The sequence below is a fragment of the Cydia pomonella genome, chromosome 3, assembly GCF_033807575.1.
Source record: "Cydia pomonella isolate Wapato2018A chromosome 3, ilCydPomo1, whole genome shotgun sequence".
Classification (NCBI taxonomy): Eukaryota; Metazoa; Arthropoda; class Insecta; order Lepidoptera; family Tortricidae; genus Cydia; species Cydia pomonella.
In genome coordinates this window covers 20,502,543-20,526,382 of record NC_084705.1, presented here as the reverse complement: position 1 = coordinate 20,526,382, position 23,840 = coordinate 20,502,543, and the positions used below count along the sequence as shown (strand labels likewise).

The window sequence follows — 23,840 nt, the reverse complement described above, 5'->3', positions numbered from 1 at the left end:
CACTAGCTACTAGAGTAGTAGTTGTAGCGGTATAAGTCCCAGATGCATCAACCACATTTAAGAGGACATTGTCCATCCAGTGACACCCTCGTTAGGGGGATTGTGTTTTCTAATATTATTATTATTATTTGGAGCCTGTCGTGTCCCACTGCTGGGCAAAGGCCTCCCCCCAATCTCTCCACTGATCTCTGTCGAGTGCTATGTCTGGCCACTCCTTCAAGAAGGAGTCCAGTTCATCCCGCCATCGCCGGTGAGGTCTGCCAGATCCCCGATTCGAGTTTTCGGGCTCCCACTCTGTAGTGACTTTGCCCCACAACTCATTCGGCATTCGGCAGACGTGACCAGCCCAATCCCATTTTAGCTTGGCCGCTTTCCGAGCTACATCGATGATTTGTGTCTTGGAGCGCATCGTGGTGTTCCGGACTCGATCCACCAATTTGACACCTAATATGCTACGCTCCATAGCTCGTTGGCAAACTCGCGAGTTTGGACTTCTGAGCTTTAGTCAAATACCAAGTCTGTGCCCCGTAGGTTAGAACTGGGAGTATGCACATGTCCATGAGCTTCCGTTTGAGATATATCGGAAGATTACCTTTCATCAGGTGTTTCATGGACCAATAGCTCCTCCAGGCGTTTTCAATCAGTTTCTAATAAAGTAATAATTTTTTTTTCTTTAATGACAATTTTTGTATGCAATAAGGTGCATCCAATCAAGTTTCAAAGACATAATAGAATTACAGATGGGTGTCTGGTGAAAATATTTATTATTTATAGTTAAGTATAAAATTGAATTCAATATCAAAACCAACTTAGAACATTACCAAAAAATTTAATAACTTGGTGAAGTGGTTCTAATAAGTATAATTGACTCAGGACGAATTTGTTCAGTTCTATTTTGTTACCTTCTTAGTTGTCCTCATTGCCATATGGTATACTGTCCTGTTTCGTCGACATTCCTATGTGGTCATGTTCTTAACTGTCACCCTTCATATATCGACTACAATACTAACCTGTCATTATTCCTATATCGCCATTAGCATTCTACTATAGAAGACATACGAATGGTGACGAGTTAGCACTGTGGCCCATATAGGAATCTGGACAAGATAAGAAATTGACGAATCAGAATGTGAAAGAGTTAGGCGATTATCACACTGCTTCACACATCGGAGTGACGTCCAGTGCAGTGCATGCAAAAACCACATGATATAACACATTGGCTCCGCCTCTCCGTGCGAAGGTGCAAATTGCACGACGATTCCTGCTTTCGAACGGAGATGCCATGCGCACCGCCTTTCGGCCGTCATCGCAACCGTGTTTCACAACCAGTTGTCTATGAGGGTTTTTTAGTCTTTCATGGCAACCAGTTGTGATATAAGAAGATTTATTCCTGTTACACAACCAGTTGCGAAAAAGGAAAATCTTAAAAAGCCTAGTTGCTACAAAAGACTTAACTTTCTTTGTTCACAACCATAGTAGATATTTTTAAGCTTTGTAATTTCTGCTTAAATCACAGAGCACCAACCGCTTTTGTGCCTCAGGCTTACAAAAAGCATGCTATTTAAGAGCATGAGTTACAGTACCTTAATGTACAATAGGTATACACTGTGATTTACTGATAATTATCAAATATCGTGATATCTTTTGATCGTCTAACTAGTGTAGTATATTGAGGGAGTACAATATTTATTACAAACTGAGATCTGGAATCGAGAAATCTAGATTTCCGTAATAAATAGGTATTGTGATTAGGGCTTCCATTCCGTAATTACGTAATAACGGAATTACGGACGATTTTTAAGCTTCTCATAATTACGTTATTTAAATGTTGAAATCCGTAATTACGTTATTTTTTACTTTCAGTATCACATACGTCCCGGTGTACATTTTTAGGACTTTTTTGCTTAAATCACGTCATGCACTATTATAAATATATCCGAAACTAGCGGGCATGGGACACGGGACTGACAGCCATCTTTCGACAGATGATTAAAACTTTTAGAACACCATTTGACTTTAATCCTTATTCTTTCACTAATATATGTTAAATTTGTTAAATATCAAAATTTCTCTTTAGTTATATTAAGCATTTCATACAGATTACAATCGGGATAATTGTAATCTAAACTTAGTCCGTTTTAACCCTACGAAGACACAAGTTTGCGCGTTTACCGCTAAAAAGTTAGAGTTTGTCTCGTCACCTCGTTTTGAGAGTACTCCCCTGAGTCTGACTGTCACAGCCGGTATCGGAAGCCTTGGCGTCGACATCTCGAGTGAAGTTGCAGTTCCGCCGCCATTTAGAGAGTAAGGCCAAATTAGCCTAAAAAAAGCTCGACGTGCTCAACGGATCGAGACAGTATTTCACACCGGCCCACCGCCTACAGCTTTATAAGGCGCAGGCGCCCGCACACCCCACCCCAGGGCACCCCAGTACGAGCTTCTCCATCTAGACTGCATCCAACGAAAAGCGGCTCGAATTGTCGACTGCCAGCGTATTTCGGTTTGGCTTGACTCCTTGGCGCTGCGTAGAGATGTGACCTCGCTCTGCATTTTCTATCGCATGTATAACGGGGAGTGCTTCGAGGAATTGTTCGGATTAATCCCTGCCGCTTCTTTTCGCCATCGCCCTACGCGACAACATTTCCATCCTCACCACTTAGACGGTTGGCAGTCCTCAACTGTGCGTTTCTCCAGGAACTTTCTGCCTCGCACAGCTAAACTGTGGAATGAACTGTCTGCGGTATTTCCGGACCGATACGACCTTCAAACCTTCAAGAAATGAGCGTACTTTCATCCTAAAGGCCGTCAACACACTTACAACCCCTCTGGTGTTGCAGGTGTCCATGGGCGGCTGTAATCGCTTACCATCAGATGACCCGTCTGCTCGTTTGCCTCCTCTAACGTAAAAAAACTATGAAATGCTTAATAAAACTTTCATCATCACAGGCCTTTACGTCTATTGCAGATGATTTAAGCAGAGCTGTTTAGACAACGGGTTTGGTGCCTGTGGAGACCGATGCGTGAGCGGCACGACCTCCCACATTTTTGGCAGAGAAAGCTCATACCACCTGAGGTTCCAGTCTCGATTTGCTTTCTGTGACACCTTCTGCTATCTAATGTATTAAACCAGGCTTGGTCGCATAGCTTTCTCCCCTCCACAACACGCTTGCGCCATCCATCACGGTCTTCAGCTAAGGTTTCCCACGCATGGTGGTCTATTTCAAATGCTGACATGTCTCGCTTAACACAGTCTTTAAAGCGCAGCATCGGTCTTCCAACGTTCCTTTTAGCATACGCAACTGCACCAAGCAAGACACGACGAGGTATTTATTCTAGAGGGTTCCATCCGGTGCACATGCCCCAGCCACCGCAAGCGTCTCTGTTTGGGAAGAGCGGCAAGACTGGGCAGCTGCGCTTTTTCAAGAACCCTTTGATTTGTCACTTTGTCCTGCCAGGTTATGCCTAAAATGTTGTTTAGACAGCGCATGTGAAAAATGTTGAGCCGTCGCTCCTATTTTGCATACGTCGCCCAGGTTTCTGCTCCGTACAAGAGTATACTTAGAACGCAAGTCTGGTATACTATCATCTTGGTTCTAACAGTGAGATGTTTGTTACACCACACCCTTGAACGTAGCCTCCCTATCATGGTCGCTGCTTTGCCAATACGAATATCGATCTCTGCATCAAGCGAGAGATTGTTTGACACAGTCGACCCAAGATAGCAAAATTTATTGACGACTTCCAGAGCTGTGCCATTCACCAGTATTCTGGGTGTTTCCGCACTGCCCTGCACTAACACGACTGTCTTTTTGGCATTGATGGACATGGAGAACAAAGTGCATGCCCGAGAAAACCTGTCCATGATATTTTGCAAATCAGCTGCAGAGTTCGCCACATAAGCTGCATCGTCAGCAAACAAGAGACTGTCGACGAAGAAGTCCTCGCGGTGTTTTTAACCGACTTCAAGATTTCAAAAGAGGAGGTTATCAATTCGGTTGTATGTTTTTTTTATGTTTGTTACTCCATAACTCCCGTCATTTCTGAACCGATTTTGAAAATTATTTTTTCTTTTTAAATGAATATCTCAGATGTAATCGTAAATTAAAGTTCAATTTCGAGCCATACTTATAACTTGTATGGCCACGTGATCGTCCATACAAAAAGAGAAAACGTTTTTCCACTTCTGAATATTATCCATTCTCCATGATTTTTGAATATGTTATTGACACAATGAAAAACTAGGTTTATCCGTTTTCCTTTTTTTAATTGAAAAACAAAAACAATTTTGTCTTTTTTTTATAAAAAGTGAAACCCGCAAACCAAGAATATTACGCTGAAGTGATCCACATCAAAATCAAAGTGATTTGTTAAGATTTAGTTAGTGCCAAACGTTTTATCCCGAAATGGAATTTCATTTCAACCGTTATTTCTTTAGATTCGAAAAGCTATTTCTCCCTTTTAAAGACGCCAACGTTCGTTAGTGCCAAGTTTTACTACCGCACGCGCTGCGATCGCTTTACTTACCCCCACCATACATTTCGCACCGTGCCAAGTGACAATAGAGTAGTAGATAAAAATACGGTAAAAACATATTTCTTCAATAACTTCAATTTTTTTTAATTAACCCCAACCACAAGTGGCTTGAAGGAACTGTCATATTAGGAACTATCAATCGACTCGAGTGGTATAAAGAATGCCCCTTGTTCGAACACTCTCCCTATATTACGTACTTTGTCAATTTCACTGACGCCCTAAACTACTTTTTTAAATGCCGAACGCTTGCGTTATCTAATACTAAGGATCCTAGTGAGTATTATATTCTTTGCTAAGGATACGCCTGGATTGGCTACTATTTTACAAAACTTCGGGGTATGATCATAATAGGGAGCGTGCATGAACTGTAGGAGGCAGCACAGAAGCTTTTTTGGCGCGAAGCGTAAATGTGATGTTTATTGTTCCGATGTAGCCCACAAGATGGCAGAACCTACTATGCACAAGAAAACACTTGACGTGTAAATGTGCCTGTTTATGGTTCCGATTCAGACCACAAGATGGCAGACCCTCCAACGCGCACGCGCATCTTAATGTAGGTACAGTACAGTATCAAATATTCTGTTTTACAATTACGATGGACTCATAACCTTTCGTAGCCTACTCGCCTCACTACCTAGCTTATACAATCACTGATCCCAGGAAAGGTTTTCATAGTTTGGCTCAATCTCCCGAATCTTCGCCAATAGTGTTTCAGCTAAATTCTCATTAGGATTTGTGTCTGAAAAAAGGAAAAAAACATATTTAGTCTATTGACTTGAATGGTTTCTCTGAGAACGCAATCTAGTGACTATTTACTTCGCTGGTGTAGGTATACAGGGAGTGCCTATGGTGATTCTTACCATCATAGTATACCAGGTCGCACTTATCCCGCAGCTCAGGACTGTTGCGGATGATGCTCGGTAGTGTGGCGCAGAACGACTCTGCGATTTCTTCCGCGTCCGCCTTCGCCATCACTGCAACATGCATACCACACTACATTAGGGCGACTAATACCTACCTTACAACTTTAAAAGGGGTTGACAGCGGGGATGTCGTTGGTTCTGGGCAGTGGCATACGAAACCACATCTGTGTGGCCCTTTTTGTTCAGTGTGTATTCCCAAGGTAATAAAAAGTTTGTCTTTGCGCCTCCCTTAAGTGGAGGTCGTGGGCGAGGGTCCCATTCGACCGCGCCTAGCGACGCCACTGGTTCTGGGGTCTTACCTACCTACCTTATTTTCGCAGGGTTGCAGATGCATTATGCATAGTGCGTAAAAAGAGCGTGTGAACTGTAATGGGCAGCACAACAACCCAATTTCAAAAGCTTAAATAATTCCAATTTAGGCTTCAACGCGTGTGGTCCTTAAGTCACAGTCCAAGCTAACTCTGCACCGAATTAGCAACAACAAGCAAAACGTTTGCTATTTTTCTGTATGGAAAATTTCATAGTTCATACCCTAGTGACGTGGATCAGTTATAAGTAAATTGGAGCATCTGACCCTACGATTATATCTGCATTCTGCACTCACGTGTATAAACGGCTCGCTTCTGCAGCACCATCCACAGCGTGTTGATAGGAGTGGCGCAGACCACGTGCACGGGGCGCGGGTCGGCCGGGTGCCGCCGGATCTTGTACACCGTGTTGCGGTACACGCGGTTGCGCACGCCCGCCACGTCGCGGCTGATATCAGGAAGGCTCTGCAAACAATAATAACTAACATGAAACACACACACACGAATTTTAGGAGATCCCACACAACATCACTAGGTATGCTCGGTGCATGCAGACACTTCCGCATCTCCAGCTCGAAATAGGTAGTATTACTGCAATGTTCTGCGGCCAGGGAGCAGCACTATCACATCACATAAACCATAGAGCACGACTTACTTCAAATCTTTGACAGAGCTGGTTTGGACGATATACTCGTATCTCTATACACTATACTTTTAATATGAATTAATATATATAACATTACAACATCACATACATAAAAATCACTATGTCAAAACTTAAAATCTAAAGCCCAAACGCATGCACATAAAAAGCAAAAAAAAAGCAAACAAAGACACTAAAATAAAATAAAAAACATTTAATTAATATACTGCCCTACTTACAATATCAACCCCATTCTGACTCCCCAGTCCAAAAGTACCAAAAATACTTGCGGGATTGCCGCGCTGGATGGCAAGCGATATTTGTTGGACTAAGTAGGAGCCTGAACGGGGATCGCACCCTCTGTCACGTAGACGCCGCCCCAAGTCCCTAACCAATTTTTTTGCCTCCGAACACCACGGCCAAGCCGTTTCGACCGCAACCGGAACAAAATCGTACGCTGGTTCCAGGTTGGCATATTTTAATCGCTTGAGCCTCGCGGCATTTTCCGCGGCTGCGCCTGCCAACCTGCTAGTGGGAGCAAGATGAGTAGGAGGAAATGTACTCACGCAAGTTGCATCCCACAGCAAACAGCGGCCTTTGGCCCATGGAACCAGCGTTAGGCTATCGGGGCGCTTGCCGTCTGTACGGCTTAAGGCTTAAGCAGAATGCAAGGCACGTTCGCCGAGACCATGGTACGAGTACGACGTATTAAATCATTGATCGCATGGTGTCTCGGGAACCGCCCCGCAGACCGGGAGCAGCTCAGGCCATGGTGTCCATTCGCTTCCACCATCATTCCACATATAGAGCGATGGGGCTCACACACCTTGGAACCCAGCCGTAAGGCGACTCTTACTCTCAAGGTGTCTTTATCCAGTAGGGTCCACAAATGTGGCGAAGGCAGGGCCTGCAACCAGGCCCCCGATTCAAGTTGTCTTACCGCCGTAGAACCTTAAGGCGCAGGGTAGGGCACGGCATTCTCCATACAAACCTTGTGCAAGTTGTATTCGTTAGTTTTGGCACTAATTTCATTTATTGCTTGTATATATTGGATATACGCAGAACTTGATGTAGAAATTATTCTTTATTTAAAAAAAAGTACAAAAATCAATAATACACCAAATATAATAACTGTAGCGCAAACACAAACGAAAAAAAAACGCGCACAAAGTTTGTATGGAAAGAGCTTGCCCTACCCTTCGCCATAAACAGTTTTTTCAGAAGTTTTTACTATGACATTGATGCATCAAAGCGGTTTGTTTACAGAGGCTTACCGCGAAACGTGAAAATCGAAATTTCGTTGCCTGGGCTATAACCGCGAAAATCGAAGTTCGTCAATTGCGGGCATTTTTCTCTGTCACTCTAATTACGTCTTAGTGAGAGTAAAAGAGAAAGAATTTGCGAATTTCGGTTTTCGCGGTAGGCCCCCTGGTCTCTTTATTGCTCGAATATGCAAGAGTGATAGAATAGAAAGATAGTCAAAAGATAGTGTCGTTACCGAAGTACGCCATCCATTACGGCTTATATTTGATGCATCACTAAAGGCATTTTATTTGTAGGTCGCAATCGCAATGGACAGCAAACAAACGATACTTTCGTACATCGTTTAGTTGCACGGTAGGAGGGATTTTCTCATATTCTGTAGATTTTAAACCACTAGTATTGTACATGTACATTGCGATGTTTCATGCAGTATCACTGTGCAATTCGAATTATAATCGATTTTTGTTACGGTTTCGAGTTACGAAGATGTTTATGAAGTTTAAGCTTAAGTATAAAGTGAGAGATTATATAATATTGTTATTCTTAATATTATAGAATATTTATCAAATCTGGAGCACCGACTGTACTGGAATCGATTCGCATTTTTTGTCCATAAACTCGATTTATATTCGATAAAAGAATCGATATAAAATCAATCATAAAATCGTCGATTTATTATTACCTACGCCTTTGAATCGGATCACCGTGGCGATAGCGTCAAAAAATTGACACGCTCGGTCCCCATACTATTGAGCATGTTTGCGGCGTCTAGGTGGTCTGTGGCTAATTAATACGGTACATAGGTTAAAATCGCGTCGCAAGATTATATTACATTGTTAGCTTGTTACTTAGTTATTATCATTTATTAATCAGGCAGGCAGTTGAAACATCGGGTAGTTGCCTGTATCTGATAGGAAGGGAGGCGAATAGGGGAATTTTCGGTAATACTCGAGCGTGGCAGTTTAAGATATGAGAGATACCTTAGACCTAATAGAACAACCTTGTAAAGTATTTAGCTCTATATGTAGTGACGCGCGTCTTGGATAGACGATCAGATTATTAAAAAAAAATCGATAGTCTGAAATACTCAAGCGCGTCAGATTAAGATATTGGGGGTTGATTTAAGTGTTTTAAGACTAAATTTAACTAATCTGACGATAAGTCCTTGACGCCGCCGAGTTATAGGGTCGCGAACTTGTAAAAAAAAAACGTTAATCCGGCATTTTTAATTTTTTTTATTTTGAAGAATATAATCTAAAACTTACTAAAAATACAAAATCTGCCGGTTTCCGCATGACCGGAAGTGTGGAGGAGCCATTTCGTCTTCCGAAAAACGCGTTGCGGCATATAAGTCGCGAACGATACATTTAACAAAAAAAAAGTTTAAATAAACAAAAAAGGTAATTTTATTTTACACAAAAAAGGTCTCTTTACATTTTTGTCCAAAGTTAAAACTTTTTGACTTGAAGCATCATAAAAACTCAAACTTCCGGTTTTTTGAGTATATCTCGAAAACTGAGGGTGTTAAAAAAAATTGATATGAAATAACGATGATTAAATTATGTGACTTTTATTATATCTCAAATTTTTTTTTTCTAAAGCTTCTCGACAATTTTCGTGGACTCGGAAAAAGTTACGCGTATCTGTATACAAAAGTATTATTAACATGCATGTACAGTTTCATGTATGTATATTATTCAATAGCCTGTTGATCCTCAAATTGTTTTTTGGACGTACCGTACGTTGGTTGCATCTATCGCTTTATTGTCATTCTTAAAATCCCCGTTTTATCAAGCAGAAAGAAAGGAAAAAAAGAAACCAAAAAACCTTTTTCGGTCAAATTAAGAGAACTCACCAACATTTTTGTCAGATTAAGAAAATATGCTTTCAGGATACCGAGATAAACCTCCCCTATGAAAATCTGACGCGCTCGAGTATTTCAAAAAAACTTTTTTTTTGCATTTTCAAAAATTCATCGTAACTTATCGTCACGCCGAAATCGTCAGTTTTTTTAAAGGGGTTTTCTTAACACCCCTTCCGAAAATCTGACGCGCTCGAGTAAATTTTTTTTTTTGCATTTTTGACTACTTTATATCCCTACCCCCACCACGCAAACCGGCAGATTAGTATACCGTTGTTATCAGAGGCACTTGGGGCATACGTAGTATGAATATCTGACGCGCTCGAGAATGCCCAAGTAACTGTTTTTTTTTAACATTTTTAAAAAACCGTACACGCCAAACCCACCGCTAAAATGGTTTTTACCATACGAGCTTTTCTTTTCGAAATTATTTTATCTTTCGATTTTGATAGGTCTCGACGGCGCCGTTGAATTACGCCATTTAGCTACCTCGCCTCCCTAACTATGAGTGATCTTCACTTAAAATGTATTATTTGCGCTGGTTAAGTATTTGTCTAGCCTGTTCTTAAACTGATTGATAGTCAGTGCTGAGACCACGTCTTCTGGTAGTTTGTTCCACGCTTTGACCACTTTGGCTGAGAAAATGTCTGCGGGGGTTGTTTTTAGACAGTTTTATATTAACTTATATTGGTGACCTCGCAGACGGGTGTTACTATTGCACTTGTACAGGTCTTGAAACTGGTCTATATCGTAGTATCCCGTCATAAACTTAAACGTTTCGATCAGGTCTCCGCGCTCTCGGCGATCTTTTAATGTTTTGAGCTTCAGCACTTTAAGTCTTTCTTCATAAGACACGTTTTTTAGTTGTTTCGGTATTTTTGTGAAACTACGTTGCACTTTCTCAAGCATCTTAACATCGTTGACGAAATAAGAACTCCAGACCTGAAATCGTAGTCTAAGATGGGTCTAACATATGTCTTATATTTATATATCGTAAGCATGAGTTCTGGCGTTAGGATTCCAAAGGCTTTTCTAGCGAGGTAGATCAAGGATTTAGCTCTTTTGGTAATGGTTGTTAGATGTTCTTCCCACTTGAGGTTTTCAGTAATTTTGACTCCCAAGTCCGTTTGCACTTTAACTGGTGTAAGTTTGGTTCCTTCTAGGGCGTAGCTAAGATGTGGATTGCGGTTACCAACTTGTAGCACTGTACATTTTTCAGTGTTCAGACTTATAAGCCATTTCTTTGACCAAGTTACAAGTGAAGTTAATTATATATGTGTTAAAAATAAACTTTTATGAAAATGATGTGGGAGATTGGTCAGTCGTGACTCAGAGCTAGCATTGTACCAAGGAGAAGTTTCCGAAGTTGCGAAATTGAAATGGAAAAGTTCTCAGAAATTTAAATTTAGCAATTTATTTATTTATTTTATTTTATTTTATTCGGAAAACCAACAGCTTAAGTAAACTAAAACTAGGTTAACATAAATATGTATCAGGGAAGCCAATTACAGGTTTCCACAGACAGGATACAAAGGTAGTCATATTACAGGTTAGCACAAAATTAAAGACTTTACAAACGCCAAAACATGCTATGAGAAAAGAAAGAAGTAATTTGTTTCTTATTTAAATCAATAAATTAAAATTAAACCTATGCTAATCTTCTGCAGGCAGGGGAGCAAAGAAACGAGATGCCATGAGGTTTTTAATTATAGCAGGTTTCATTAGATGTAAATCTATCAGAACATGTTAAGAGTTTAATAGATACTGGCGTTATTAGAAATTTCTTCTGCCTTTCTAATTAATATGTGATATATAATATTCTTAATAATAAAAAAATGGAAAGTCCCACAAAATATTTCTGAATGGAAATTTCCAAAAAAAAATCCGATTCTGTGAATATTCAGCAACTTACACATTTTTTCCTCCTTTATTTAGGTAAACAAAGAACCACTACAAGTAATACTTACAGTACTAATTACTATAGTGTTTACAATATGAATGGATGAATGAAAAAGTCAGTGAAGTACTGCACTGATTCTGACAAGCCGGTTTTCTTCTCTTTTCCACCTTCTTGAAATCATCGTCGTCGCATCGCGACTTCCTTAGAGTCGGCTGTGAGTGGTTCTTGTGAACAGGTTCACGAAGGCTCTGCACCCTTTTCTTCGGCCGCCTGCCTAAGCGGCTTAGTAGTGGCGTAAGAACGTTGCGGGGCCAACGTACTCTCGCGTGACGTTCGTGTCGCGTATAATATGTGTGGCCCATAGCGCTTACCACTAATAATATTAATTATACCGACAGTCTTAAGGACTCCCGGTGTCAATAACTATTTGGTAGGTACATGAAATACAGTACAAGAAACTAGAAAATGTGCTTAGTTTATAGGACATGTTAAAACATCAATAAAACGTTTTTTTATAAACACTTAAACTACAACCAAAAATATCTACTTATGTGGTTAAATTTTTTAATGTAAGTAATGCTACTCACAGTGCATTGTTCCAAGCGCGGCAGGCGTTCGTCATGCTTGTTGAAGGTTTCGAGGCTGCGCGGACAGTGCAGGGAGCGCGGGAACACTACAAACAGCCGCCGCACCGGGAACACCACGCGCCGGGACATCGCAGCAGCCCTTATAGCTTCCACCAATCCCTCGTAGCTGACGACAAAACGGATAATAAGAGATTTTCTCTATTAGACATTTTAGAGCTTCCCCATGTAGTAGCATTAGAGTTAATGGGTCATTCCACGAAAAGGTATCAGGAAAAAAAGATTTAATTTCATGTTTAATTATTTTTAATGGTGAAAATTTTATTGTCAACATAATATATCTGTATGTGGGGAGAGAATATAAGACTGCCTTGAATTAGTAATGAATAAAAGAAACACTTACTGACCCACAATACTCTTGTCATGGAATCAACCAAATGCCAACTAGAAGCAATTTTTTTAACTGTTAACTTGGTAACTTGCATGTCTTCTTTTCTTTATGTATAAGTTGTGGTTTAAATGCTTAAATCAAGAATCATTGTGAAAAGGCCTCATGTTTCCATTGCACCAGGCATTTAAGTTAACTTGCATAAATTGTTAAGAATAAAACAATGCAAAACCACAACTGCGCATGCAAAGCGGCACTAAGAGCTCACCCACTCGCCACCAGGAGGAATCACTTGGACCAGGTAGCCTTCTGCAATGCTGCATGCAAGTGCCTCGCCATATGTTATTGTTGCTGGCTGGCGCTTCTGAAACATATTCAGTATGTTTACAATTTCAGAGAGAATCATAGCTAACAGATAAACAAATCAGTTAGCCTCAATTCCGGCATGCAAGTGTCACTGTCAGGCCCTCTGAATATTTGGGTCATCAGTATTCTGGAAAGCTTGTATTAAAGAATGGTATAAGATTTGTTTTAATGGTGTAACAAACATTAACATTGGTGGAATACTAATGTTCCAAGAAAATCACTAATAATACAGGAATTTAGCCTACTACCGCTACAACTACATGAATCCAATAATCCAAGAATCTTACAAGAAAATGAAATAAAAGTTTTATTAATGAAGTTTTCATTATTTGTTACAGATTTTTGGGTGGTTGTTCACAATCTTTTGAACATAGGTAGGATATAAAATTGTTTCTTTTTAGAATTGATGTTTACTTAAATATCTTACCAATTGTAAATATCTGACTAGAGCATAAGCCATCCATAACATCAGGAACTCTTCTCTTAGTAATGAGTGCCCACAGCACACAGTATTGGGTATAGTCAACAGCAGCACATACATGGAGAGTTTGTACTTTTCCTTTAGCTTGAGCTTAGGCAGCTTCTTACTCTTTACTGCAGTACAAATGGCAATACAGGCTAGTTCAAAGCCCTGGCTTGCCAGTAGATTGGCTATTATGGAAGCTGTAAATTATAATGTTTATGAATGTTTCAGGATATTAATTAATTATATCTACTCATAAAAATAAATTATGAGATAAAACACTCACCTATTATTTGTAAATATTTTTGAGCTAATGCAGAGTCCATATTGCCAGAATCTAAAACATATACTAAGTTAAGTGCTTTCGATCTCGTCTTATATGACATCTTGTGGCATAAGAGACAGCAGTCTAAACTACCACCAGAGTTTATTCACCTTCTCAGGTACTGGTATCTCAATCAAGAAAACCGTGTGAGGTGGGCGGGTGAGATTACGGCATCATATGGACTTTAGTGTGGCGTACGACAAGGTGGGTTAAGCTCACCATTATTATTCAACTTGTACGTGGCTGCGCTGATCGAGCAGCTTAGCAGCACTCATGTCAGCTGCCATGTTGATGGCGTGTGCCTAAACAACATCAGCTACGCGGATGACATGGTGTTACTGGCGCCCTCGGTCGGCGCTCTCCGCAAACTTGTAGCCATATGCGAGTCCTATACTTCCTCACACGGTTTGATTTACAATGGTAAAAAGAGCGAAATAATGGTTTTTAAGGCCGGTAACAAATGTCCCTCACATGTGCCTCCAGTTCGACTCAATAGGATTGCACTCGAGAGAGTCAATAGGTTTAAGTACCTAGGGCATATTGTTACCGAGAACTTAAAGGACGATGAGGACATGGAGAGAGAACGGAGAGTGTTGTGTGTAAGGGCGAACATGCTGGCCCGAAGGTTTGCTAGATGTTCAAAAGCGGTTAAGATAACTCTGTTCAAGGCATTTTGTTCATCCTTTTACACAGGCAGCCTTTGGGTCAGCTATACCCAAAAATCTTATAATGCTCTGTGAGTGGTGTATAACAACGCCTTCAGAGTGCTGGTTGGGCTACCTAGGTTCTGCAGCGCTTCCACCATGTTTGCGGAGGCATGAACCGACGGCTTTGCAGCAGTTATACAGAAGAATGCGGCCTCATTACTACGTAGAACCAGGGACAGCACAAACAGCATTATTGTTAGCAGCAATAATGTTAGCTTATTAAGGTGGTTCGACTAGGTTACCCAAAGCTTAAACCTCACTAGATGGCGCCACAATTGCACATTTTGAGTTTTAATTTTTTTGTGGAGTAGTCTTGGTATTTCTATACTGTAAATTATGTTTAGCGCACTCTTTAAATAAATATTGAACTATTACAACAAACATTGAACACTTCATTGTACAAAAACTACCCCTTAATGTCAACAGAATGTTTCTTGACTCTATTTCTAAGTATCACTCACACATTCAAACAGTCTTACTGGGATCCTTGTAGTAGACAATTTGGCACAGCGTGAGTAGGCTTCAATAGCGTTGCGGTATGTACGTGGAAATACATGCAAGAGGATGTGGGTTCGTTTCCTGTTCACTTGAACTTAAACTCAAATTACTCCATTTCACTATAAGACATAAGGTCAAAAACACATATTCTCATATAAACATGAATTCAAAATAGTCTAACACCAAAATACCTAAGTCCCAAAACACCCTAAATATAAAACGAACTTATCATGATTATGTACTACTCCCGAAACACCTAATGTAATAAGAGTTGAAACTCGGATCAAACTAATCCCATAATACACTAATCCCAAAATACACCATTCTTTAAAATAACACAGTCTTAAAACACACTAGTATCAAAACATAGTAATTGGGATTTTCGTACCGACTGTGAGGAGAGACAAGGAGAACTACCTGATGGCCTGATATTGTGTGACAGTCATTAATATAGAAGGTTCTATTCTTTTATCTTGTCCGGAATAACCATTACCACTAGGACGTTTAGGGTATTTTGGGACTAGCTAGTTTTGAAACTACTGTATTTTGAAAATCGTGTAGAATATGAATGGTGTATCGCAGGAATGGCTTGTTTGGGCCTTCTGCTTTTATGACAGTAGGCGATCGTGGTAATAGTATATAATAGAGATAAGTCCGTTTTGAATTTAGAGTTTTAGGGTGTTTTGGGACTTGGGTATTTTGGTGTTAGATTATTTTGAATTCATGTTTATATGAGAATATGTGTTTTTGACCTTATGTCTTATAGTGAAATGGAGTAATTTGAGTTTAAGTTCAAGTGAACCGGAAACGTGGGTTCGAGACTCATTAATTTTTTTTGTTGTTATCAGTATTATCAAGTACCTATTATTAATAAATTATTTTATGAGAAATATGAGCGTTTTCCATAAAAATATTAAAAATCTGATTCTCACACATCATGATATTTTTGGGTTCTTCCAACTCAGAATCACTAGCATAATCAATCCTCGTGCTAAAAAAAACCCGAAAATTTGTATTGAAATTTTAGTTTTACATTGAAATTTCTTTCACACTAAAATGTGACGTAATAGTATGGATATTTTAGGATATCTTTTTTTAATGCTAGGGTGGAGAAGATTCTAAGAAGAATGAACCTAAGAAAGTCCAAATTTGTAAGTCAGATTTTCCGGTATTTTTTTCAAAAAAAAAACGCTGTTTTGTTCTAAAATTAAAGCAATCCCTTACTGCCCAGCCTTTAAAAAAGTAGGTACTATTTTACAGTAGAATTAAAACATTTTTTTACGATATATTTAATTAAATTACAGTGAGTTACAAAATTGCATGGCCTTCTATTTATAACCATTATAAAAAGAAATGAGATATTTACCATGTTTGTTTATATTATTGATTTCCCGATATTTTGACACAACTAGAAGTTTCACACAATGCCTAGAGATAGAAAATTATTTATTTATTGTCAATTTCATTCAACGGATCACATCATATCCAATTTATGTGTTTATGTATTGCATTGTTTTCTACCTAGTTGGTTATTAAATTCTGTTCCTGCAATAATCTTTATCTACATAAAATATACCAACGAAAGTTTAATAAAGTATATATTAAAATGAAGTACACAAAATCAGGAATTACATATGACAATATCATTAAAAATCGCCTCCTCTGGCTTTGACACAGGCCCTCAAACGACGAGGCCAGTCATCAATAGCGGCACGCACGATTGTCATGTCTAATTCCGTCACTGTCTTAACTATGGCCCGCTTGAGGGAGTTAAGATTTGTGTGGGGTTTAGCACAGGCTTTCTCCTCAATAACCTGCTATATGGCATAATCCAGGGGGTTAAGGTCCGGGCTGGAGGACGGCCAGTCTTCGTGGGCAATAAAGTCAATTTTGTTCCTTCGAAACCAGGCTTGAGTTGTTTTTGCCTTAGGTGCAGGAGCTAAGTCCTGTTCAAAGATCCATGGCTGGTTTTGAAATAGGGTGTGGCTTAAGGGCTTCACTATTTTCACACCTTTTTCACAGAAATGAATCTGTGTTAGCCCTGAGTATGACACACCCAAAATCATGTTTGGCGGGTGCTCACATTTGTGCAACGCAATAGGGTTGTTTCCATCTACAAATCGTAGGGCATAATTGTATCCCAAAAAATTGTTTTGGATTATAAAAACATGTTTAACTACTTTTAGGGGACCTTTAATGACCATATTTTTGTAAATATTGAATTTAAAATATCTTTTGGCACACGTCATGTGACCAAACTCGAAACGTCATTGAAGATTCTGATGACGTCACAACTCTCGGATTGACACTGTTGACAGTTAGGCGATAAACAACAAATGACAAATATCAGTTGACAGTTCGTATCTTCTACGTGTGTATGTAGTTATGTGTCAAACCATAAACTGTGACGTCACACAATTTTCAAAGAGCGTTTTGGGCGTGAAAGCATCTGTCAAAATATATTTTGTTAATTTAACATATTTAAAGCCGTTTTTAGTATAAAAGCTGAATTTTAAGGCAACTTTTAGTTAATATAGAAAGTAATAAAAGCGTTTCAAAAAATTGGAATACGATTCTCTTTTAGGCCCCAATTCATTATAGATACGACGAGATAAGCGTTATGTGTGATATATAATTATAGCTCACAAATCCACCACATTATGTCATTTTTTATTTTTTCGGTAGCATTTGTTTTAACGGAAATAAAGAGGTTGCAAATCGAGTAACAGAACTTCAGAACAGATATCATTTGATATTTACCAGTCGCTATCGGTGAAGGAAAACATCGTGAGGAAACTGGACTAATCCCAACAAGGCTTAGTTTTACCCTCTGGGTTGGAAGGTCAGATGGCAGTGGCTTTCGTAAAAACTAGTGCCTACGCCAAATCTTGGGATTAGTTGTCAAAGCGGACCCCAAGCTCCATTGAGCCGTGGCAATATGCTGGGACAACGCTAGGAAGAAAGAAAGAAATCGAGTAACAGAACTTAGTAACCAACTAGGTATAATAGTTATGATGTAAATGTCCATAACATGTTGGAGTCATATATGTATTAGCCAACTAATTATTCAAGATCAATACACTTAGCTCCCTTAGGTATTCGCCTAAGTACAATCTCGGGCAAAATTGAGTTTTATAAAAGTGAACTAGTTTCTAGGTCATATTTTCTATGAATTGGTCATTTTTGTAGACTCCAATTACAGTTACACTTTTCCTGGTTTTTCGCGGACCAGAATATCGATGATTTTTGTAACTTGATTTAGACGTTGCTATCATTTTCAATCCAAAAACAAATAAAATCACAATTCAGAACATGCGGCAGCGTTGTTTTCTATCAAGTACCTACCTCAAGCACCAGGGCGGCTACCGGGAAAATCGAAATTCGTCAATTTCGGGCATTTTTATCTGTCACTCTAATTACGTCTTAGTGAGAGTAAAAGAGAAAGATCCCCGCAATTTGCGAATTTAGTTTTTCGCGGTAGGCCCCCAGGTCCTGTCAAGTTTCAGCAGAGTTGCCAGGTGAGCGGAAGAGAATTATCGTACTTACTTGAGTGTCAATATTATAGTACCGTTGAAAAAAATATCGTACGCCAATCAAAAAGGCAGCCCCTAAAAATGTCTAGCAAAATAAGCTTAAATTTCCAATTAATAATAAAAAAAGACAATTTTCGTCTAAATTGCGCAAAAAATCTGTTTATGTTTGTGTATTTTTGGGATAGACTCAAACGGTATACAGGAAATTGTGTCATTTTAAACTTTAAACTTACACCAAGGAGCCGAACACCCAAAAGATACTAATCTTAGCCTATTTCTGAGAGAAAGTGTCATATTTTGCTTCAAATTACTAGACTTTTAAGGTGGCATCATCCAAGGGCTGAAATTATAGTACTTTAGTGTACGATAATGCTCTTCAAATTATCTTACATGTACGACAATTATCGTACGCCTGGTCACACTGAGTGTCAGTGTCGACAGAGTCAGCTAAAAACGCGTCAAACATCGCAACGTCGCGCCGATGGCCGTGCGAGGCATGGAGTGGCAACGCCGCAATGTATTTGTACACGACATTTGTCACACACACATGAGTAAAATTTATAAAAATATAACGGTGATTATTGCATGATTTCTGTATGAAACAAAGTTTTTCTATTAATTTAGCGCAAATGAATATTCGAAAGTAGATAGATGCGCAACTATTTATATAATAATATTGTGTAATTAATTAATTAATAGCGATTGTTTTTTGTATGAAAATCGAACCACCTTAAACATAACTTTTAAGCTTTAACATAGTTTTTAAGATTTATTTTATTTTATTTTTTATGTAATACTAACAAAAATGAGATCACTGTTGTCTTAAAAATAATAAGTCAATTGAAATTCGAGAAAGAACCTTCCTTGTAAGAGTTGGTGATACGCTGTCAGAGCAGCGAGAAATTCACAGCGGTGTGCCTCAAGGATCTGTCCTTGGACCTATGCTGTATATAATATACACATTTGCGCTGCCTCATAATCTCCATTGTAGCGTCAGTATCTTTGCCGACACGAAGATATTTTCTAACCCTCTACAAGACTTCGACCAACTCCAAAAAGATCTAGACGAAATAGCAAAATTGTCAAAGGAATGGCTTATACTCGTACATAAGTCTGAATACTGAAAAATATACAGTGCTACAAGTTGGTAACCGCAATCCACATCTTAGCTACGCTCTAGAAGGAACCAAACTTACACCAGTTAAAGTGCAAACGGACTTGGGAGTCAAAATAACTGAAAACCTCAAGTGGGAAGAACATCTCACAACCATTACTAAAAGAGCTAAATCCTTGATCTACCTCGCTAGAAAAGCCTTTGGAATCCTAACGCCAGACCTCATACTTAAGATATTATAAGACATATGTTAGACCCATCTTAGAGTACGCTTTTCAAGTCTGGAGTCCTTATTTCGTCAAAGATATTAAGATGCTTGAGAAAGTGCAACGTAGTTTCATAAAAATACCGAAATTACTAAAAAACATGTCTTATGAAGAAAGACTTAAAGTGCTGAAGCTCACAACATTAAAAGATCATCGAGAGTGCATAGACCTGATTGAAACGTTTAAGATTCTGACGTGACACTATGATATAGACCAGTTTCAAGACCTGTACAAGCGCAATAGTAACACCCGTCTGTGAGGCCACGAATATATGTTAATATCTGAACTGTCTAAAAACAACCCCCGCAGACATTTTCTCAGCAACAGAGTGGTCAAAGCGTGGAACAAACTACCAGAAGATGTGGTCTCAACACTGAATGTCAATCAGTTTAAGAACAGACTAGACAAATGCTTAACCAATGCAAAGAATACATTTTAAGTGAAGATCACTCAGATACAGGCAACTATCAGTTGTTTCAACTGCCTGCCTGATTAATAAATAAAAATAATAATAATAATTGAAATTGAATTAAGTTACAATATCTGTACAAATAAAAATGCAAAATATATTACCTACATTATGTGTGGAGTTTTATGAACTAGGCACTGGGTATAGGGTGACCAGACCTGATTTCCGGTTTTACGGGACAAATGTATTTAAAATAAGAGATCCGAGATTAAAATATGAGACAGGCATTTTTTTAATTAAAATTTAACATTGTTTTATTACTAAAATTTGGCATATTCAATTGAATAACCTATTACAATTGCTAACTTTCTTAATGAAAGACTGAAAATAATATTATATATTATTAAACACATTTTTTTTTTATATTATCTGGAAAAGAAAATGTGAAATAATCAAAATGGGTATTTTTATCATTAAATGCCATTGAATGATAAAATTACGGGACATTGTACGGTCCCGTATTGGTTTCGCTAAATTACTGGACAATGAAAAATTTGTGCCTGAAATACGAAACAACCCGTAAAATACGGGACATCTGGTCACCCTACCTGGGTACCTGGAAAGGTTATATGATATGCTTGGTCTAAATATGCAGTAAGGAAAGTGTTATATTTTGGTATAAATAAAGCGGCTCAGCTTAAATACCGTCAATACTGTCATAATAACAAAACTTACGATATCCGAGAATAAAGCAGCCAAGAAATAAAATCTGGACGCCTAAAATACGTTCCAGTTCCATCCCCTTCATCCTTTATCATGTAATTCAGTCTCATTTCATTAAGGCTGTATAGAAGCTCGCCAATGGTTTATTTATAAAAATATTTACAACGTGTTTTAAGTGGATGGCACGGCATGGCTTCTAAACCACTTAAACCAGAAATTATTTATACATATTTACTTTTTATTTACGTCAAATTGACATTGACAATTCTATATAAGCTAGGGTTGTGCTTAAGGTTTCATTTACCGGTTGTACTAATGCTACTGGTACATTCATTCATTTTTAGGGTTCCGTAGTCAACTAGGAACCCTTATAGTTTCGCCATGTCCGTCTGTCTGTCTGTCCGAGGCTTTGCTCCGTGGTCGTTAGTGCTAGAAAGCTGAAATTTGGCATGGATTATATAAATCAATAAAGCCGACAAAGTCGTACAATAAAATCTATTTTTTTTTTGAGGGTACTTCCCCTTCACATAAAGGGGGGGTGATTTTTTTTTTTTTGCTTTGACCCTACAGTGTGGGGTATCATTGGAAAGGTCTTTCAAAACTAATAGGAGTCTTCAACAAACATTTTTTGATAAAGTGAATATATTCGGAGATAATCGCTCCGAAAGAGAAAAAAAATGTGTCCCCCCCTCTAACTTTTGAACCATAGGTCCAAAAAATATGAAAAAAATCGTGGAAGTAGAGCTTAAGAAAGACATTAGATGAAAACTATAGCGGACATGATCAGTTTAGCTGTTTTTGAGTTATCGCAAAAAGTTTCTCCCATAGTAAAAATACTTACTTACTGATTTGCCTATTTGTTTAACTCGCGTGAAAGGTACCGTTTCATCCCTTGGTTAACAATTTACTATACTTTAAGCTCCAGTTTGGCTTATTGTGACGGAAGAGTAACTACGGAACCCTACACTGAGCGTGGCCCGACATGCTCTTGGCCGGTTTTTTTATTATTACTTGTATAAGGTGTCGGAAGGGGAACGAAAATTGAATTATTTTAGCGCTACGACGCAAGTTTGATAAAATATTGTTACGAAAATTTCGCTACGAATATCATAATTACCTGTGAAATGAGTATTTTCATGGGTTTTTTGGCCCTGAAACACTACAACCCGACACACAACATGACACCATCGTCACTAAATTACTTGATATATATTTTTCTATTTGATTCTCTTATATTTTTCACGTTAAAAAATACGGCAATATGATCTTGGCCGCCTCGGCCGCCTTCGAACTCAAAATTGGTTACGTTTTCTCATATGTAGTCTGCCTCTTTCGCACTTATGGCTTGTTCATATACATCATGGCTTCCCTTTCGCACACTTCACCTGTCTGTCAAGCGAAGCGACTGACATGTCTCTGAGCGGACATGATCAGTTTAGCTGTTTTTGAGTTATCGCAAAAAGTTTCCTCCAGCGAACGAAAAAAATATCAATCGCTGATTTCCTCTTCATAGTAAAAAGACTTACTTTAATTAGGTACTGATTATGCAAATTTGCCTATTTGTTTAACTCGCGTGAAAGGTACCGTTTCATCCCTTGGTTAACCCAGACGCGGTTTATTTATTTAGTATACATTTTATTTTGACACTTGGAGAGACTTTACACCTCCAAATTTTAGTACTCTGACATTGGGGACCTTTTACATCTCCAGATTTAATGTGTTTTTAACCATAGAGACTATACATCTCTATTGTATTGTATTAATTATTTATTTTAAGATTATTATAATGTAATGTTTACCCAGGTATTGGCTCTTGTATTTATAAATGTTGTTATGTATTTTTCATGTCACTATTTTTCATTTCTTTTGTGTTACTATAAATGTTGTATTGACTTGTAAAAGAGCCCTTGAGGCCTACCTACTTGCAGAATAAATTTTTGAATTTTTTTATTTTATTTTGAACAATTTACTATACTTTAACCTCCAGTTTAGCTTATTGTGACGGAAGAGTAACTACGGAACCCTACACTGAGCGTGGCCCGACATGCTCTTGGCCGGTTTTTTATTTATTGTTATATTAGACCTTTATACCAATGTACATATCGGCCCTATCAAGTCCGGTACATTCATTCATGGTATGGATAATTCAATCAATGCTCTTTTACACATGTCGCATAAAACCCGCGCATAATGAGATCATGAACAACGCTATAAAAAAAATTGCGGTAATTTTATTGTAAATTAAGTAATAATGTGCGAGTCCATCAGTCCAATGACTTGGAACTTGTGCCGACGCGGGCTGGGTTTCATTTTAGGGCTTAGATGATTTAACAATTGGAGACGCCTTGTCTCTGATTTTCTGTACAAGTAAAGTCTTCCGATGGTCGGGGGGAGGGGCACACCAAATGTATGGCTATTTGTACATAACGCACAAATAGCCATGTCAGATAAACGTCAGTCCATGCAATACATTGTATGTCTATGAATACATATGACCATTGGCCTATGGCCAACGCGCGGTTGGCTATTAGGCTATTTAAAGCGTTTTGCCACACCTTCTACACGTGCAGCCTATGGACAAATTATACTAAAAGGGCCCTCAATGCCCTGCGTATGGCATTACGTTACGCGTTATTCGCCAGACGACTGAGCGCAGCGGTGTAATTACATGCGATTTTGATACCCATGTTTTGGCGCCATTCGTAGTGCTCGTAAGGTCAGTCTTTACGTACGAAGTACGAAGTAATATATAAACATTCTATAAATGGGGTGATAACAATTCTTCCATTATAGGTACTTATCCTCCAGGAACTCTGCAACTAAATAGTAGGCTTTCTGAATTAATAGCGTTTTTAATTTTCTAGTAAATAAGTTATTAGTTGTGATATTTCGTATATTTATTAGTATTTGGTTATATATTAATATTGAGCTGTAATATGGGCCTTTTTGTAGAAATTTAGTATCGGTTCTGTTCTGGAGGGATGAGTTTATCATTCCGACGTACGCTATTATAAAATTTAAATAAATGAAGTT

The 23,840-nt window shown here is 38.6% G+C and overlaps 1 protein-coding gene across 2 annotated transcripts; it reads right to left on the bottom strand.

Annotated features, from left to right (window-relative positions):
- Nucleotides 1–79: 79 nt before the first annotated feature.
- On the bottom strand, nucleotides 80–23,535 carry LOC133516265 (stimulator of interferon genes protein-like). 2 transcript variants are annotated; one of them, XM_061849104.1, is made up of 8 exons: nucleotides 20,820–23,535; nucleotides 13,519–13,569; nucleotides 13,197–13,432; nucleotides 12,676–12,764; nucleotides 12,019–12,184; nucleotides 6,061–6,229; nucleotides 5,394–5,507; nucleotides 80–5,272 (listed from the first exon to the last, which is right to left on the bottom strand). In XM_061849104.1, the coding sequence occupies exons 1-8, from the start codon at nucleotides 20,890–20,892 to the stop codon at nucleotides 5,181–5,183; spliced, it is 990 nt and encodes a 329-aa protein (XP_061705088.1). In that variant the 5' UTR covers nucleotides 20,893–23,535; the 3' UTR covers nucleotides 80–5,180. The 2 variants fall into 2 exon arrangements, with proteins under 2 accessions (XP_061705088.1, XP_061705086.1); XM_061849102.1 differs by having other exon boundaries at nucleotides 12,676–12,767; nucleotides 20,820–23,531.
- Nucleotides 23,536–23,840: the final 305 nt, after the last annotated feature.

Excerpts from the sequence above, each read along its gene's own strand:
- LOC133516265 (XM_061849102.1), bottom strand. The coding sequence starts at position 20,892 with ATGAAGGGGATGGAACTGGAACGTATTTTAGGCGTCCAGATTTTATTT. Across the intron at positions 6,230-12,018 it reads CGCGCTTGGAACAATGCACT|AGCCTTCCTGATATCAGCCG; the intron begins GTGAGTAGCATT and ends TATTGTTTGCAG. Across the intron at positions 5,508-6,060 it reads GAAGCGAGCCGTTTATACAC|TGATGGCGAAGGCGGACGCG; the intron begins GTGAGTGCAGAA and ends TGCATGTTGCAG.